A 16,273-nucleotide genomic window follows, 5' to 3' on the forward strand; every position below is an offset into this window, starting at 1 on the left:
TATGAAACATGCTAATGTTCAAGAATTTGACAAATACCTCTAATGGATTCTCAAGTGAAAACAAATTCCTCCTTCTTGAATATGCTTATGGATCAGGAAATTCAAGACAAAAGAGCAGTGGGTCTAACTCATAAACTGTAGCCCCTCCATACGATCTCCCCAATCCTGACTGTCAGGATAAGCTCCCCAACAGGAGAATTCCCATATAGGGCACACACACTAGGGCCTTATGAGGCACACATGTGCAGTGTGGCATGAAATCGACCAACACAGTTTAAGCTCAGAGTTTGAACATTTAAACATTTTTTCTAGTCTGATTTCTTCAAAACATGTATGAGGAAGGAGAGGCAGTGGGCCCAGTGTCCAAACAGGATTTCTCCCTTCGTTCTCTGCCTGAAATACACAGGCAGTGGCTTCACATGTAAGCCCGGAATGCAGCTGTTTCATTTTTGTTTTTAAATAAACCTCCAAATGTCTATTAAGTTAAACGATTGAATGTGTTTTTCAAAACAGAGTAACAGAGTATCAAAACATCTCTGTGGTATCAAACTTAATCTTTTGCATTTTAATTTGTACCAGGAGTTCAGCCATTCAATAGTTTTTGCCTTTGAGATATACAACAAAAGGATAGTTAAGGGGTGGTCTTTAAATATGAGTAGGTTAAAATGGAGGGTAGGATGAAAAGAAGAGGCAAACACAAGATTTAGGATGCAAAGAAGAGGTCATGGTGTCTACAAATGGCACTCAGGCGCTCTGTGTAAGTTTTCAATCCCAGAGACCGATTAGCATAAATTAGAAGGCTCATTGAAGTCTTCAAGACTGTCTTAAAAGCCAGAGCTGTGCAATACACTTCTCCTGTTCGGCCCCCTCATGATGTGAGGCATGGTGGTACAGACAAGTCCACAGGATTTCTCCACCTTTGACATTCTATGATTCAAACTGGAATATTGAACAACAGAGACCAGGAGAAAATTGCTCAAAAGACAAATGCCATCTAGCTTAACCTTAACCTTCAGGAAGGGAAGCACTTAGCACCTGTTCTTTTGTAAAGTCAGACTTTGCATCGTCGCCTATAACTGAATAATTTTTATCAGATGTTGAGAAATCCAGACCTTGAAACTAGTTCATCAATTGTTTGAGACCAATTTTAACTCCCAGGGAATTTTTTGAACATATACTTAAGCTCTGGGATGCACTTTATGAACAAAAAAAAAATTCACTCTTCAAGCAAGTAGATCTTTCATCTCTTCCTCAAAGAGCAGGCATTTATTAATTTTCCATATGTTAATAGAAAAAATGAGCCTATAAAAGACAATGGCCAGTTGTTGTAAGCGCTTGCCCTGGAGCTTCTGTAAGGAAACCAAAGAAGAGACGGGCTTTCCCTTTAGCTTCTGATGCTGCCCATTGCAGGTAGGAGCTATTGAGTATGCAGGGGTTAGGTGACTAACTGACCATAGAAATGAGAGACCGCCCACCACTAAGGTCAGGAAGTTACTAAGGGGGCATAGAGAGAGACTTCCAAAGGAAAGAAAACATAATATATTGTTTTAAAGAAAAAAGCAGGAGTAATGCTCTAGACAGCACATATATATTCTCGAGCTATGACTATCTTGGCATTAACTAAGAAAATATTTAATTAATTCATTCAACAACTATTTGTTGAGTGACTGCTATGTATCAGCCAATGGAGGAGGTGCAGGATTTGAAGGCTAAGGGGAAGGACCAAATGACTACCTCTATGGGCATGAACACAGATGAGGAAGGCAGGCCAGAATGTACCTGTACTGCGAGTGTCCTCGGTCTGTCGTGCACTTCCTGGCTAATTTAGGCCCACAGAACAAATCACAAAACGGAAGTTCCTTTCTCTCATAAAGGAATCGTTTTAGTACCCTGTGCCAGTTTTCTGTTGACTAATGTATAGGCATTATATGTATGTATATGTATGCAAGAACCCCTTTTAGTGAATTGGGCCCTGACTATTTTCTCTCTCTCTCTTCCTCTGTGTATTGAACTGGAGTGCCTTTTATGTCTAACCGGCTATAATCATTGCTAACAGTTAGAGTAGCAGGCAGGGTCTCTAGCCTCTAGAATCACAGTGACTTGTAGATGTAGAGAAACAACATGATGCATGAAAGTTAGCTTTTCAAATGCACCTGTAATTTTTTGTGTCTTCGAAGACTTTGAGAGCATATGCTCTGTCCACTGATTAAATGTGACCTCTCCTATTGGGCTGCATAATTACAGCGAATCTATTGACAAGCAATGCCGTATCCACAAGTCATTTTGGTTACAAAGTCTCACAGACTGTGTGTATGAATAATCCAGCCTATAAAATCAAGCTGTGAGAAAGAACACCCATGATTTCTAGTAGCCGTGCTTAAGCGTGGCCAATCGTAAGAATACCCGCCTTGCTTGCTCACAGAGGCCGCTCTTCTGCATACTCTGACCTGCCAGCTCGAAACTTTTTGAGGATCAAGTATTTGCTCTGATTCATCACTAGCCTGTGCTTTCTGTCCTTAAGCACCAGTTTAAAAGATTACAAAGTGTTTTTTTTCTTTTTTGAGTAAATCAGATGCATAGTTTCTCTAGATTTACATACAGAAAATTGAGATGTGGTGTATTAGACTAACACTTCAGAGATATGAAGAGGCTGATTTCTCACATTTGTGTAGAGCGTTTTCCTACCTAACCACCATCTGGTCCACATTAATTTCCTTTCGTAGCCATAGCTTTCCATCACCAATGAGTTTTCCATGTATCTGTAGCATATGGTCCAGGAAATCTTTCTACAGAAAATGTGTCCCTTAGGCATATATTTCCCCTAGATTACCATATTAAGAAATGTTCTCACTAAACCATACTTATGGCATTACCATAAAATTGCCCCTTGAACACAGTAAAATTGAAAGTGCTCAATATGCCTGTCAATTCAGGTAGAAGAAATTCTTGCTACTTGAAGGGGAGCACAACCCCCACCCCCTCCCTACCACCTACAAAGCCATTTCAATTTGTTTTCTTATGTTGGGTGCTGAGTTGTCTTCTAGGCTGGCCGTTTTGTTTTTTTGTTTTTTTTGTTTTTTTTTTTTTCTTTATGTAGTCTTGAATTCGGGTGTAGAAATGAACATGTTTAGACCCTAGTCTAAGCAGGAAGGAAATTCTCTCTTTCCCATTTCTCAGGCTGTTTTTTCTCAACCTTGTTCTCTTATCAGCATTAAATGGTATGCAGAGCTCAGGCAATGTCTAGGAAATCAAACATTCCTTGAGTCTTAAATGAGCATATTCTTAGCAGTGGGCTGCGAAGCAGACTATTTTCAACAAAACAGATGTTGGGAGCTGTGTGGGAACCACCCAGGTTCTACATGGAGAGAGACTTCTTAAATGTTACAGAAGCTTTGTGGCAGCATTCAGGTGTGGTGGTTCCAATGACATCCTCACTGCTTCCATGAACTTATCTTGGCTTACCTTTCCTGGTAGGAGAAGTTCAAGATGAATGCTATTTTTAAATTTGTTTTACATTTGTGATCTTAAAGTCTCCTGGGACTCCATCTTCTGATGATAGTTATAGATTAAAAGAGTAGAGAAAGGTGGGATGCATTTACCAATAAGATCTGGTGGCCAATGTTTTATTCATCACATACAAGGTGATCAGATCCTGGGGCTAGAATTCTTAGAATTACTCTGAGTCTATTTTCCTTTGTACCAAAGGCACTGGTTACACACATACAGTGACTATCTTGGTTTCTTTCCCAGGCTTACCTGGAACTTAGTCTATCTAGCCTTGACTAGACCCAAGCTCAGAGCAAATCTCCTGCCTCAGTCTCCCAAGTGTTGGGATTACAGGCATGAGCTATGATGCTCAGTGATTTTTTTTTTGAAGTGCTCAAGATGTTACTTTAGGCAAGATGGTTTAATAATCCCCTCAAAAGTCACAGAGGCTGTATTTTATGTCTGCAAGAGAGGACTGCTAATCAGGCTTCTTTAAATCATTTTGACAGCCCAGATGAAAGGATCTGATACAATCTGCATTTCATCTTGTGGCATGATGGGGAGCGAGCTTCTATGCCCGCTCATAGGAAATGTCTAGGGTAGCTGCCGTGACTCCCAGGCTCACCTGTCTTCTGGCTCTATCCTATCCTGGGCCACATTCAAGATTGAATGCACCTTTTTCTAGTTTAACCATCTCCGTCAATGAGGCCACAAAAGCAGTGCCTCATAAATTTGAGTTATAAAACTCAGAAACCAGCTTTCGACACACACGGTGCATCCATAGGGACAGGCAGCGGAGGAGGCTCCCATGCCGAAGAGGTGGGGGTGGATCCTTGGGAAAGAAGGCGTCTCCCAGAATGGGGACCGCCCATGAGGCTGAGCTGACCCTGAACACTAGACAGACGCACTGTGGATGGAGCCTTGCCGGGACTGGTTTGAGACTGACCGTGTTATTTGTGATGGGAGAGGCCACACACTGCCATTGATGTCCCATCAGTCACAAACCACGTTTCTGGAGTATCTTTCATGCTACATGGGAAGTGCTCTAGGGAAGGACACTAGTATTCCTGAGCATCTGTGGAACAGGCACTGTACCATTTTATCTTCCCGAGGCTGGGAGGGGTCACTGTCCCTATGGTGTGACAAAGGACACGGTCAGTTATTTCCAAGGCTCACCCAACTTGTGGCCGGGACAGTCTCTGGCCTTTTGTCCTTTAACCACATATCCAGATGATCTTCTGCCAAGCACAGAGCCACCCACCCCTACCTGCAAGCTAGGGCATACCCTCGGTCTCGAGGTCATCATGGGTGTCCTGTCTCCTGGCCTCTGAGCAAAGGGAATGCAGTATGCGGTGATGTTTCCCTAACTGTATTTGTGATGAAAACAGGCCACTCCAGTTCCCTCTTGCCCAGCACCAGCACGTCAGATTCGGCATCCCGAGAGGGGTATGAGTCTAGGGGAGGCATGCTGGACTGGAACGACCTGCTCGAGGCACCCGACAGCACAGACCCTTTGGGGGCAGTGTCCTCACATAACCACCAGGACAAGAAGGGTAAGGCCTTGGAAGTGCCTCTTCCTCTGGGGGGGGGGGCGGAGAAGGGCAGGGGAAAGGGGAGGACTGTGTACCTGCTTCCAGCTGAATCCTAACAGTGTTAGGAACATCCTGTGCACCTTGGTTAAAAGCATCTCAGAAAAGACTGCAACCCAGCCCTTGATCTCCAGTTGTCCTCTGACCCAGGAGAAACCACACAAAACAAATAGCACATCCTCGGGGCTTCCTCTCTCCAGAAGAGGCTTAGGGTGGTCCAGAGTGAATTCTTGCTCCTCAGATCCCCTCCCACTCCTCTGAACTCCTCCTAGTGTGATGCTATGAGTTTTTAGACCCCTTCCATACCGTAATGGGTTGGAATGCTGTGCCACTGTCTTTGGCAAGGAAAAGCTGTGGTAATAAAAAGCCTGCTAGTCAGTGACTTGAGGAATAACGGCGAAGTCTTTTCCCTCCTGCTAGCATCGCCCCCTCTCTCGTGGGGCAGAATCTGAATAGGCCTGTGGCCCTCAGACTCTCGCTTGGAGGACAAGAGCTGAAACAAAAATATGTTATTTAATCAAGCAGAATCACTATGCATTTGCAATGGAAAGGAAGCCTCACTAAATGAAAGGGACTCTACTGTGAGCTGTCCTAAATTCTCCTTTGCTTTCTGTGCTGGCCTCCAGACAGGAAATGTCATGCCTTTCCTAACTGTTTACTGCTTCTAGTAACACATCCTACTTCAGCTGCAGCTGCAGTCAGAAAGGCCTCTACTTAGCCCCCAAACAGCCTTGGAAATCAAAGCTCAGACGCCCAGTTATGTTGCTGAGCCATCTCCCCCATTCGGAGCTGTTTGCTTCTGTATGATCTCAAGGTTTCCATCCAAGTTGCGGCTGGAGTTTTGAGGGTCAGGCATCCCAGGGGACCCTTGGAGGACAATCTGTCATGCCTTCTCCTGGAGTTTTAAGCATTCATATTTTCCTCCTTGGGTGGACTCCTTTCTGGATAGACTCCCATGCTGATTAAATTTATATATTTAATCTGCTTTTGGCCTGTGAGCTCCATGCACTCTCTTGTCCCAGTTCCCGAGTCTAAATGGTAAAGATGGCCCTTTTATCCTGTTCTTCTGTGTGCCCTCTTTGCCAATTTTATTATTCTTCTATGGACTTCATATGTCCTGCTCCAAATCTATTTTAAGAAGAACAAAGCTAGTTTTGTCTCATCGGTTTCTTGAAACTAGAGGGATCTGTTCTTACCAGCCTAAGAAAGCATTCACTAAAGGGGAAACTGCCCGACAGGCCACAAGTCCCAGCATGTGCTGTTATTTGTGTGTGGCTTCAGACCTCAGATACATATGTCATCCCTGACTGTATTCTCAAGTAAGGACAACTTAGTTTTTTTTTTTTAATCCCTTTGTTTTTGCCTGGGGAGAAAAAAGTCTTTCTGGTCAGGCATGGGTTGCAGTCATTTTCTCTGCTCTTAACTGAGAGGGGGCAGCATGGGTTTTCTCCATTCGTCAACTTCCCTAAGGGATGAAGGCTCTCAAGGAGTCTGATTAGCCCTTTGAGAGGCTGTTTTAAGATTCGGCATCGTTCCCTCTCCCAAGCCTTGTTATGAACGCTGACAAAGCTGGAAGCAGAGTGCATAGTGTCAGGCGATGGTGGCAGAGGTGACTGCATGGGTGTGTAACACAGTTGCTGTCCTTGTGCTATGATCAGCCTCCTTGCCTTGCCCCGTCAAGTATGAGTTTGATTTTTGGACAACTGCGGTATATAAGATTGACGGGGCAATGCCAATGAGTTGTTATGCAGAAACTGAAAATGACAGAGCTTAATGTTTCCTGTACCATGATTCTTATGATTTTTTTGATTCTCCCTTTCTCTGAATGATCATTCTGTTCACTGTCCATGATTCGTTTCCAACTTTCGTTTTGTTTTGCCAAGCGCTGTGTGGTATGACTTGGTGATGATGTTTCTCTGTTGAAAAAGTTCTGTTCCTTTTCTTACTCACTATGACGTCCCTCAACCTGACCCAACCTGTGGTCTCCTGGCTTCCTTTCCTCTCCTGGTGTTAGTGTTTTAATGACTTCGCATCTTTGTGTTCGGCATCTGCTGGGATGCTGGATTTGTCTGGGTTTCCTGGGGCCTCTGCGGTTGCTCTTTCACTGGGCCGGACTGTCTAACGGGAATGCGACACACGTGTGCTCCAGCTTTCAGAGCCAAAGATACTCTGGAATTGTTTCTAAGATGCCTCGCATTTCTTCACTGACCAGCTTCTGAGGAGGAGTTAAGCACCCAGTGCCCTTTTATTGGAGCTAGTGAAAAAGCGCCAGTGAGCAGTGTGAGCCCTGCTCACACAGTCACTGACTGACCCTGGGCCGGGCCCCTTCTTTGTTCATTCCGCCCTCCAGAGCACATTTCCAGAGTATGTTTGCTGCTTTGTCTTTCTGTTCCTTGTCATGCCATTGGTCTTGGTTTAACCCCATGCACCCGCTCCTCTGTCACAGCACTGTCCTCACCTTGCGGTCTAACCCCCCTTCTGCTGCCATTGCTCTTAGCCTCCCCTTTCAAAATAGTAGACCCAAGCCCTCTGCCCACCCCCAACCCCCCCATGGAATGTTCCAAGGCTCTTTCCTTCTGTACTGTAAGTAGCATTCAGATGCTGTGTAGATAGATATGCCATCACACTGACGAAACGTGAGAGGAAGCCTGTGAGGCCTAAGGACACGCTATCGTAGAAAATGAAGTAATCTTCTCTCTCAGTGACGGTGGCCTTGCTCCTCATTACCCTACTGGCCTTGTCTAATGTCTCTTGCCTTGCTTCTTTTCTTTGAAAAGGCCTAATATTTTTCAAGCCCTGGATTCATTAGTAAAATACACAAGTAGCCACTGTTTTATCTCTGGGTCCCTAGATATCTGGAGCTTCTCAGGCCAGCCTTTTAATCATCAACTGGATAAATTAGATGCGGGCTGACTACTTCTTTTTTGGCTTTTGCCACATCTAAAAATATATATTGTGTATTCATCCAATAACCATTGGGGTAGTAATGGCTAGTTACAAAGGGGCTCTAATTACGTATAAATAAAAGAGAAAACCCAGTTTATTTTTAGTTCTGGCTTACTCTGCACCATGCCTCCCCACAGCAAAAGAAATAAGAGCTTTCTTTTTTTAAATTCGACAAACTTGGGGGAGAGAATGGCCACTGTTGTACCGCCTTTCTCTTACTGAAGTTAGGAGTAGTATAAAACCGGATTCCCGAAAGGGCAGGGAGGTGGGCAGACACACAAAGCCGCCACGGCTGCAGAGCGCCACCGATATGAAATGTCAGCCCCAAGCCTGCTATTGATAGATATGAGTCAACTCAGGAGCAGGAGAAGCACCCCCCCCCCCAGACTTCATCGTGTGCTCTCGTGAGTCCTCTGAAAGCAGACGACATGGTGACTAGAAGAGAAAATGCTCTCATTTGATGAGAAGTGTTGGAATTGTTGCATTCTTAGCCACTTCAGGAAATTGATAGAGTGAGATGCTGTCACCCAGTCATGCTTAGTCAAAAAGGGACGGTCACTGTAGACAAGAGGGAGAAGTACAGGCAGCATTCAAATGAAAATAAAAGGAATGGTAACTGTAGACAGTATTTTAATCAGTGTGTAATTAGTTTGGGAAATACACTTCTGGTAAGACTTGTGAAGTCTGCTGGGGATGCTGAATGGATTGCCCATGTCTTTATGCCCATGCTGAATGCAGCTATGAGTTAGAACTTGTCAACAATCCTCTTTATTGCCAAGTGCTTATTTTCTTAATGCACCATAACCCGTGACGGTATTGCCTCCACGTGGGATGTGTAGCACCTTACATGGAATGGGAATGGTTCGGGTGACCTAGGGAAATTGTGGCCCCCAGGAATAGCAAGTGGTATGGAGGGAATGTGTGCCTTCTCTGTCTTTCTGAACTGTGACTCTACTCTGCACTTGGTCATCAATAGTTTCCTGAACCTGCTGCTATCCCTGCGTAACCAAGAGTGAACAACAGGCTTTGGAGTGAGCTTTAGCTTGCAACTGGACTTAACTAGAATGAATATTGTTTTGCTTTTAGTTCATATTTTTCGTCGACTTTCTGTCCATGAAAAGTGACAGTCATGTAAATTCTCCATGTGAAATACATTGTTAAACCTAATTTAAAGCAAATATTAAGGAAGGAGTAATAACCGGGGCCATAAGATACACACAGCACAGGGCCAGTTTATAACTATAATACTCACCAATGCTTAAAACCTACCTGATTTTGGTATTTTGAAGCATGTGAGTTCTCTCAAGAAGAAAAAATAATTTCTTGGCTCTTATCAAATTATATACGAGTGGTTTTATGCAGGGAAACATTACGCCTCATGACAGTAAGATGTGAAGGAAAACAGCTCCCTTCTTGACTTGGGCCAGATGTTCTGTGTTCTTTCTTCAGTAACACACTGTAACAAAAATGTTTTCTGGGATGTCTTAGGAACAATTCATCACTGATTCTGTAGTGCAATTTTGGATGCCATTGCTCTTGAATGAGTGAGACAAGACACACTCACTTGCTGTCTAAGGCATATCCAGCTGCCAGACATATGACTAACAAATAAAAATGAAAGTGACAATATACCTACCTATGTGGCCAGCACAGCCTCTATGAGCCAGATCAAGACACACACAGTCAGCCCTGGGAACAGCTACAGGCCCTGACTGCAAACAGCAATGGTGTGGTTCTCTGATAGTTGCTGTGGCCCAGACTGTTTTCCTTCAGTGCCAATATCATAGCAGAAATAGATCACCAAAGTGGGAAGAGAGGAAACTGGGAGCATCGAATAGTCAGATACAGGATTTCTATCTGCAATGTTGCACACACTGGCTTCTTGAATAGCTGGAGCTTTCTCTAAAAAGCTCAAAACCAAACCATACAGTTTTATTGTACCGTCGCAGCCATGATCAGATGTGACCATGGAGCGTGACTGGACTCCAGGAAACTTCTAGAGAAAAGGCTGCTGTCTTGTGAGTCCAGTGGTGGGAGGAGCAAGGGACCCTTACCGCCAATGAGCAATTTGAAGTTCAAAACAACAAAAACACGCATGGTCAGAGGTAAGGCAGCTGAGAGAGCGAGGATTGGCCTTTGAGCAGAGTTCATTTATTTCTATCTGGAGGTATCAGAGGGAAGGCGTCCTGTCCATGGGAATATGGTACACAAGCTGCTACTGATGGTAAGGGAAAGAAAACTCGTAAAACGCTAGCATGTCTGAGTGTGAGCTGTGCTGTGTCTGCCACATAAAGATTGAGCATCATTTTTATAACTCTGTCAAGCTGTTCTGACCTGCAAACCGTTAAAGTCTGTATCGCAAGTGTTTGCGGGCGGGTGAAATGGCTCAGTGGTTAAACCCTGAGGATCTGGGTTTGGTCTCGGGGACCTACATGATGGAAGGTGAGAGTTGGCAATCACAAACTCTCCTCTGACTTACATGTGCATGTGTGTGCTCGCGTGCACAGACACACACAAAGCGATTTTAAACGTTTAAGAGGATTGTGGGAGTCTTAGAGCCATGGAAATACACTGTCGGAAGGTAGAGAAGGAGGTCTGCTTGGTAATACACCATGCTCAAATTAATTTGAACTTCAGATAGACTTAAATGCTACTTTTCAAATATTTAAATAAAACAGTGCTTCTAGTGAAAGCATATATCAAATATTGCACGAGACGTGCTTTTCTTTTAAAGCACAACTGCTTATCTAAGTTTATATTTAGCCAAAAATCTTGTCTGTTTTTTTTTTTTCTACCTGAACCCTATTGGTTTATCCTAGAAACCTTCTCCAAAGCGTTACTGTGTCTGAAGTTTAACAGCTGCTGAGTCCTGGTTGGCTTTTTGTTGCCGTGAGGTCACCATGACCAAAGGTGGCTTGGGAGGGAAGCCCTCACTTGGCTCACACATCCCCAAAACAGTCCATGTTGAGGGAAGTCAAGGCAGGAACCTTGGAGGAATGGTGCTTGCTGAGCTTCCCTCTTCCTGGGTGACTCCAGCTTATGTCAAGTTGTCAGCAGTCTAAGTAGCGTAAAAAGGCACACTTCCTGCCATAAGGAGTGCTGGTGACATATGTATCGAGATTTCAGAACTGGTCTCAGAGCTGGACTCTGGACCACACTTGGAAATTTAGGACAAACCATGTCAGAGAAACTCAATTCAAAAACTCCTTCTGTAGCTGGCCATTGTGGCCCAAGCCTTTGATCCCAGCACTCAGGAAGCAGAAACAGGCAGATCTGTGAGTTTGAGGCCAGCCTGGTCTACAGAGCAAGTCCCAGAACAGCCAAGGCTATATAGAGAAACTCTGTCTCGACCCTCACACATACACACACACACACACACACACATACTCACACAAATTCTTCTGTGACAGCTTTATCACATTTCATTTCAGAAAACAATCACTAAAATTTGCATATCCTTCTGAAGCATGGTCTTGGTACCAGACACCAACTGAAAGTAGACTCCAGTCAACAGTAATCTGAAGAAGGCTCATAAATAGAATTGCTCCCAAGCAGGATGGTTAATAAACCGTTTTTTAAGTTTATTTGACATGAAAGTTTTCACCAATTGTCATGTGATCCACATAAGTGGTCTCACTTTCGTGTTTGCATGTTTGTGGGGACTAAGACTGAGACAGCACTAGAAAATGGCAGTTCAGTAGTGGTGACAAGAGCCTTAGTCTCAAAGAAAGACCAAAGGACAAACTTTCTTAGGGTTGTGGGGAGGGCTCAGTCAGTAAAGTGTATGGTGGAAAGAATGAGAACATGAAGTCTACTCCTTAAGTATGGTTGCTTGTGTCTGTAACACTAGCACTGGACACGTGTGTTTGTATCCATGCACACACACACAGAAGATGGATGGCTTCATGAGGAATGACACCCAAGGTTGTCCTCTGGCGTTCACAAGCACACGCGTACACACACAGACACACACACACACACACACACACACACACACACACACACACACCTCTTTCTTTATTCATTCAACAAACATCCATATACAAATATAAGTCTTGTACTGGATATTAAAGGTGCAGATTTTGTTTTGTTTTGCTTTGTTTTTTTCAAGACAGGGTTTCTCTGTATTGCCCTGGCTGTCCTGGAACTCACTTTGTAGGCCAGGCTGTTCTAGAACTCAGAGATCCACCTGTCTCTGTCTCCTGAGTGCTGGGATTAAAAGCATGGTTTCATCATTGTCCGTGGAAAATACAAATTTTGATAGGAACCTGCACAGAAGTAACTTAAGGTTAGAGTTTATGATACACAGGCAGCTTCTGGTGAGACAGAAGCTCAAGGGAAAAAAGGGGGAGACAGAACACTGCTGAGGTAAAAACAGGCCATGGCTGTCTCCAAGTAGGGTAGACTAGGAGAAGGCCTTGACGAGCACTGAAGGAAATGTTGGATGTCAGTAACATAGGAAGAGAAAAAAAAAAAACCCACAAGGAGAACAAATTGAATGGACAAGTTACGGAGCTGCTCAAGCTCTGAGTGAGTCACTGTGAAGCATGCCATGTGGGTGACTAAAGTGATGGAGAATATGAAGGGCTGGAAAGTGAGCTGAGATCAAAATAAGAGCACGGTGCCCTAAATGTCATGCTAAAGAGACCTGGCTCTTTTGGCAGGCAGTAGGGTAGAATTAAAGAATGATGGCAGAAGACAGAGACCCAAGGAAAGGAAGGGAAGAAAAGACAAACGTGGAATTGTCAATGATACACACACACACACACACACACTAGCCTGCTTGCTTGATCACATGCGGTTCTGAATGATATATATTCTATGAATTTGGGGGAGGGATTTTTTTCTATCAATTTTGATTCTAATATGTCTGTTACTGCTTATTGTTGACATTTTCCTTATAAATGATCCTTGCCAAAGTAAATACTCGATTCCAGGCAAAGCCCTGGCAAGCTGAACTCCAAACTCTGGCTTCTCTGTCCTTTAGTGAGGCGCTGAAGTATGTGGTGTGTAATTTGTTTCGGCCATGAAAGAACTTGAAGTCCTGGGTGGCTACGGGAAAAAAGTGAGAATGCACTCCAGTGAGCTACCTTCAGCTTTAGAAAGTTATTTGTCTCTCCTCCCAGGAAGAGAATCTGAGTGTGGTGTCTGACCTTCCTTGGGAAGGACCCGGTAAAATGGTACCGGGGACAGTTAAGGCCTGGGCCTTGGGGTAGAGGATGTGGGGGCTTCCCCGGGGCATTTGTCAGGGAGGAGGTTCAGGCTGAGAATCCCATCCAGTCAGTATGATTGTTCCTTCAGTTGTACAGGCAAGAATGCAGATCTGATCTAATTAATTTTCTATTCTCTTGACAACCAGCTGAATTCATCTAAGGTCTTGATGAGATTATTGTGGAAAGGGTAGAGAGGGAAAAACAGTTAAATGTCAGCCATGCAAAAGCTATTTCATCTTCCTGCCTGCCTGAATCAGTACACCAATATTGGAATTTTCCAGAGACACTAACTAAGCCCCCTTTTCCACATACCAACCACTTTTCTTCCAAAATGAAGGTCTTAAATTATGATTAGGAAAGCTTAAACTTCTACTTTTAAAACAACCACTTGAACCATGGTATATTAAAGTCACGCTTCTTGTCTCTCTTTCCTCTGTATCTGTGTTCTCAGGCCCTATCATGCTCGACATGACACTTACCCCACCCTTCCCCTCGCTGTCTCCTATGCTTTTTTCCACTCTTTCCCATCTTTCGTACTAAAACACACACAATGACAAAGTTTTCTGACAGCTTAATGGAACTTTCAAGGACTCCAGGGACTAGGCTAGGCATGATCTTATTAACGGAACATCTGGAGCAGTTACACACTTGCTCTTTAATTGATGCGACTACACTCTGTTCCCTTAGAATCCATTGTGTCTTCATAATGAAATGGTGAAGAGTCAATTTAAGAGTTTGGGTCCCATGTAAGCATGGAAAAATAATGCTAATTTCAGCGCCTACTCTGAGCCTAGTTTTCTGGAGGTTGTTGGTTTTTAAGACTTCTAAGACAGCTTGATCGGGAGCCTTCCTTGTTCTGTAGGCAGACTGGACTACAGAGGGCCGAGTAAGATTGGCAGTTTCCTAAGGATGGCTTCTCTTTGCCTAACAGTACATGTGGGAATGGCTTCAAACTCTGTAGAGCTTGAATATGAGCATGCATATATATATATATATGCGACACTGCCCCCAGAGAGAATGGACATGAAAAGCTGTGCTATCTTGTTGATACCAGGGAGATACATGCTGTTCAAAGCCACCAGCAAAGCCCTGCAAAGAGCACAGACTGCTGCCTGGACTGTCAATAGCCCTGTGAACTTCATCAGGTGTAAATCTCTTTAACACTTTAAATCTCAGCAAGGTCCTGAAGCAAACTACCGAAACCTAGTTGGGTATCCTCAGATTCACTGGGTACATGTTACACGGATCTTCATCAGTGTCAGAAAGCCTATTACTGACAATATGAAGGTTTGTCATTTTCAATTAATGTTTCTTAATCTCTTACACAACTGCAGCTTGGGAGCTGTCTGTGTGAATCGGTTCATTTTTAAGGGAGTAATTGGAATTCTCCCACCCTGGTTGTTTTCAGAGTTCATCTTTTTACAAGGATGCATTTTGTTTCAAACATGTATCACCATTACTTCACTGGAGTCAGAGGCGGTTATTATGGATGGTATAGAAAGAATAGAAGTTCCATATGGACAGCCACTGACAGTGCTTTATTCAAAAGGGGAAAATGGGTGTCAAGAAATTTATAGGGCTGTAAACTGTATTATGCCTAACCTTTTAGACATATTAAAGTGTGTCATTTGCAGTCCTCTAGCCTCTTGTTATTCATAAATAATAGACAACACTGGACACAATCATCTGACATTTGTTAGGGTAATAAATACAGCCCAAGTGCTGATTGGCCTTGCACTCTGTGATTTAAAGGCACACAACAGAAATTTAATGTAACTTAAAATATCATGCATTTCCACGGGTTTTCAGAAACAGTTTATCTGTGCAGACCTGAAGTGCCAAGTCCCACTGAGAGCTCTGCGGTGCTGGGCATTTTTGGTATCATAAAGCAGTACCTTCATGTTGGAATGAAACATGAACTCGGCCTCCTCCTTTCAGTTGAAAAACTATAAAGAGAGAGGACCGTCCTGGGTTCCTTTTCTTGCATCTAGTCATGGTAGGGGGAAAACTCTGAGCAATTTTCAGTGGTCATGAGTGGAGTTTAAGGAGCGGATTTGGTGCTGTGTTAGATGTGGTCCATTAAAGGAGGCGACTTGACCTAACGCTAGGCACCCAGAAACATTCTGCTGCTTCTCCCCTGAAATCCAGGCACACCTGGTCTGATCCAATCTGGGACACATTTGAGTTATGTAATCCCAATCGAAAACCGATGTCCCCGTTACAGAGTTTGGAACATCTTGTCTTCATGTTAGGGCCATGAAGGTCTTCCCAGGAGCCATGGGACTGACAAATTGGGGTGGTTTTATTCGCTGTTATGAGTATAGCAGCTTATTTAAAAGCATATATAGTATTTTTGTCGGGTATCTTTAACAACTTCAAGGTGATGATGATGCTGGGTGGTGCTGACTCATCACACTGTCCAAATTGCTGATGGGGTATTTTTGAAGCTCATTTGCCAAGACTTGGGGCTGTGTGTTGTAATCTTTATTTCTCCACTCTTAACACAGTTGGGTTGTACCAAAGTGTGCTTTACAGTAATCTATCTTGGACCATGTTCAAGGCTAGCAGCTCATCCGAAATTCTAGAAATACTGCTTTGTGTGTTTCCTGAACAGACCAACTGCTCTCCATGTGTTAATCTACTAAGATTATGTCATCCTTCCAGTAACCCTCATCTTATAGCCCATGTTGCTGGGCTGATTAAGATACATGCCCACAGGTCACACAGTGGGCTATTTATACAGACAAATCTTCAACCCAGGTCCTTATGATGTCACAGTTAATGTTCTTAACCAATGCCTCCCAGTGTCCTCCTCGAAGTGGACTATTAGTAAGGCAGACCTCTTCCCTCTTATCTGTTTTATCTTTGCTTTGTAGAGAAAAATCAAAGCACTACAGCACAATCCAAACAAAGAATTGGCCACATTTCCCACTTTATAAGGAGACCCAGTTCTCCGACTCATAGTTTGATGCCTCGTCATAAGACAAAGGAAGAAGACAGGATGAGACAGCTGGTCTGACTTCAGGGATCATGTGGGCA

The 16,273-nt window shown here is 43.7% G+C and overlaps 1 protein-coding gene across 3 annotated transcripts in view; it reads left to right on the plus strand.

Moving 5' to 3' along the window:
* Sema6a (semaphorin 6A) overlaps window positions 1–16,273 on the plus strand; it is a 121,341-nt gene that overhangs the window by 93,074 nt on the left and 11,994 nt on the right. For 2 of the 3 annotated variants that reach the window (XM_005069131.4, XM_005069132.4), the window contains one exon: window positions 4,875–5,039. The exons of the other annotated variant lie outside the window; for it this stretch is intronic. In XM_005069131.4, the coding sequence (XP_005069188.1) occupies window positions 4,875–5,039 (165 nt within the window). The remainder of the gene's footprint in view (window positions 1–4,874; window positions 5,040–16,273) is intronic. 3 annotated transcript variants of the gene reach the window in all.

Source organism: Mesocricetus auratus, unplaced genomic scaffold (assembly GCF_017639785.1).
Source record: "Mesocricetus auratus isolate SY011 unplaced genomic scaffold, BCM_Maur_2.0 Super-Scaffold_6730, whole genome shotgun sequence".
In the NCBI taxonomy this organism is placed as follows: domain Eukaryota; kingdom Metazoa; phylum Chordata; class Mammalia; order Rodentia; family Cricetidae; genus Mesocricetus; species Mesocricetus auratus.